Below are 2,356 nucleotides of genomic sequence, written 5' to 3'. Positions count from 1 at the left end.
TCCATCTTACCCACACGACTGTACGTTGTGCAACCCGCGTGATGGACTGTAAGCCACGGTCACAGTCAATGATTTGTATTTGACTCTGGTTTTTCCCGAAACCAAATCGCGCAACGTCGCACATCACGAAACAGGCATTTTCCAAAACCAAGTCATCAGGGCGCATCAAAATAGAGCCTGCTGCTTTGCGTTATGTAAAAAGCAAGATATAATTACATATGAAAGACAGGATGTGTCTGAAAGCTTAGTATAATAAAAATATTAAAATTGTACTAAGATTGCTTTGGTTAACTGTGACTAAAGGTCGCCGCAGCTTTACCGTATGTTTATTACAAAGCATTTTTCATACAGAAAGTTCAGCAACATGTTAAGACTTATTTCACTTTGTATGACATTCTTATTGGCCGCATGCCCTTGTCATGCACAATTACCAGGTAAGGATATATTTTTATATATGGATATTTGCATATTCCCCAACCCTTTCTTTTAATGATGTCGTCCTGGACTGCAGCATGTGTTTGACGGTGTTACTTATTGTGCAATAGATTGAAGAGAACACTTGCGAAGCCTGCCTTTTGTGCACTGCGATGAAAGGATGTTATGCATTAAGCATCATGCGTTAAAGCTTATATGTTTTCTCAATAAATTAAGTCGCCTTGATGCGTTCATGCGATTGTTTGTAGGACATGTGTTATTATCCGATTTTCATGCATTTAACTTAAACAACATTTGTGGTTAAGTAGTAACGGTTGCATACAATTAAAGGCGCCGTCACATAAAAGGAGTGGTAAAGGGCCCGACAACTAAGGGTGTATCCGTTGTTTATTGTTGTTTCAAACTTGATCAGGATATTTGAATATTAGGTGCTAAAGGTGTCCCATCTTCCCCCACAGCACTATATAAAGGCGCCAGCACAGCACTATATATAGAAATGCGCCAGCGGAGTGCTACATCTGGTTTACTTCAAATTGCTTTAAAAAGAGACTAAAGAGTTCACTATATATCTTGCTCTATTTTCTTCCTTTTTTGGTTTACAAGTACACGATAGAGTGTCGGGCAAAATCTTACTTGGCGGCCGGGTATGAGCTCGTAAGAGCCCGCCATGAGCCTAGACTGACCCCAAGGTAACAGTGTCAGCAGTGGCGTTTCTATCTTGTTCGTTCGTCGTTAGTTAGTTCTCAATATCGTGTACAGCAAAAGGCGTATTCTATAGCCTACCAGTACGGAATTAAATGACAGTAGTGTGGCGGCATGTGATAAAATGAAACTATTTGAGCCTATTAGCAGTTGAACGGGTTATTATTAACCTCGTCCAACGGGGGTGGTTTTCGCGAGAATAATCTCCCATGATATAATTCGTATCCGTAGTGTAGACAATGCTGTAAGTAATTGAATTCGGTAATGTCACATTACATAAGCAATACAGCAACGTTTCAATTTACTACTAATTACTTCTAGCACCAAGCAGAGTCACCATATCTGTTGCTTCGCCAACGAGTTTCAACGTTGATTTTTCGAACGTCGTTGGCGCTGTCGAATTCAAAGTAACGTACACTGCACAGCACAACCCACTGGACACTGGATCAGTAAAAGTAACAACTTCACCAGTTCAGGTAACAAACTATGCCAGGGAAAATTGATGCTTGTATATTGTGGTTCAATACTATACAGTTGTGCATTGCATATACCGTCATGTGAGACCTGTTTATTCACCCTAGCATATTCTTTATTGCTGCATGTTGCTGTTTAAATATCATGTATAGTTTTTGCTTTGACACAGTATTCTTTAGGTGTCGAATGTTGCAAGTAATATTAACTACAATGTGGTGGTTCAGGCTATTAACTCAAGTAACAAATTAGGGACAAAAAGCAGCCAAGTTCGGGCACGAACAGGTAAAAGTGTAACACTTCACTTTATGATGATCATACAGATCTGTTTTAATATATTTAGCTCCGGATGGTTCAAGGATCCTGAACGTGATCACCACTCCAACTTTCCTCACCATCTTCCTGGAAGAAACTCCGGGAGCAACAGCATGGGAGGTTGAGGTTAATGACACAATTACAGGGACATCAAGGATCATCTCTGTTCCTAATGGAGTTCCTTCAAATACATCATATGTGGCTATGTAAGTGGTGTATTTTCGGTTGCAAAATACAATAAGTTGTTTTATTCAATCTTTGTACTGTTGAATGTAACTTTTTTATGGAGATGTTGAGTTCTGTTCCTCATCTATTAAGCTATTTGTTTAAGAAACCACTTCTTTGTTTGTAAAATTGCTTCATCTTTTGGTTTTTTTTATTGTTGACCATATGTTCCTAAAACTTAAAATTGGGGATAGTTAACATAGTTAAT

At 38.9% G+C, this 2,356-nt stretch overlaps 3 protein-coding genes across 6 annotated transcripts in view; all 3 read left to right on the top strand.

Moving 5' to 3' along the window:
• LOC100175634 (cell wall protein AWA1-like) overlaps positions 1–2,356 on the top strand; it is a 63,658-nt gene that overhangs the window by 28,413 nt on the left and 32,889 nt on the right. The gene's annotated exons all lie outside the window — the stretch shown is intronic.
• The window catches only part of LOC113475111 (fibrillin-2-like), a 49,154-nt gene that overhangs the window by 17,219 nt on the left and 29,579 nt on the right, over positions 1–2,356 (top strand). The gene's annotated exons all lie outside the window — the stretch shown is intronic.
• Positions 296–2,356, top strand: part of LOC108950335 — a 21,445-nt gene continuing 19,384 nt past the window's right edge. Inside the window, exons 1-4 of one of the 3 annotated variants that reach the window (XM_026838733.1) lie at positions 296–434; positions 1,459–1,613; positions 1,791–1,893; positions 1,952–2,129. In XM_026838733.1, the coding sequence (XP_026694534.1) occupies positions 323–434; positions 1,459–1,613; positions 1,791–1,893; positions 1,952–2,129 (548 nt within the window). In that variant the 5' untranslated portion in view covers positions 296–322. Of the gene's footprint in view, positions 435–966; positions 1,125–1,215; positions 1,382–1,458; positions 1,614–1,790; positions 1,894–1,951; positions 2,130–2,356 lie in introns of those variants that run through there. The other 2 variants (XR_003396858.1, XR_001975186.2) reach the window with 2 other exon arrangements.

The sequence above is a fragment of the Ciona intestinalis genome, unplaced genomic scaffold (genome assembly GCF_000224145.3).
Source record: "Ciona intestinalis unplaced genomic scaffold, KH HT000105.2, whole genome shotgun sequence".
Classification (NCBI taxonomy): Eukaryota; Metazoa; Chordata; class Ascidiacea; order Phlebobranchia; family Cionidae; genus Ciona; species Ciona intestinalis.
The sequence above is the reverse complement of the archived record's forward strand: the minus strand, read 5'-3'. Positions and strand labels throughout refer to the sequence as shown.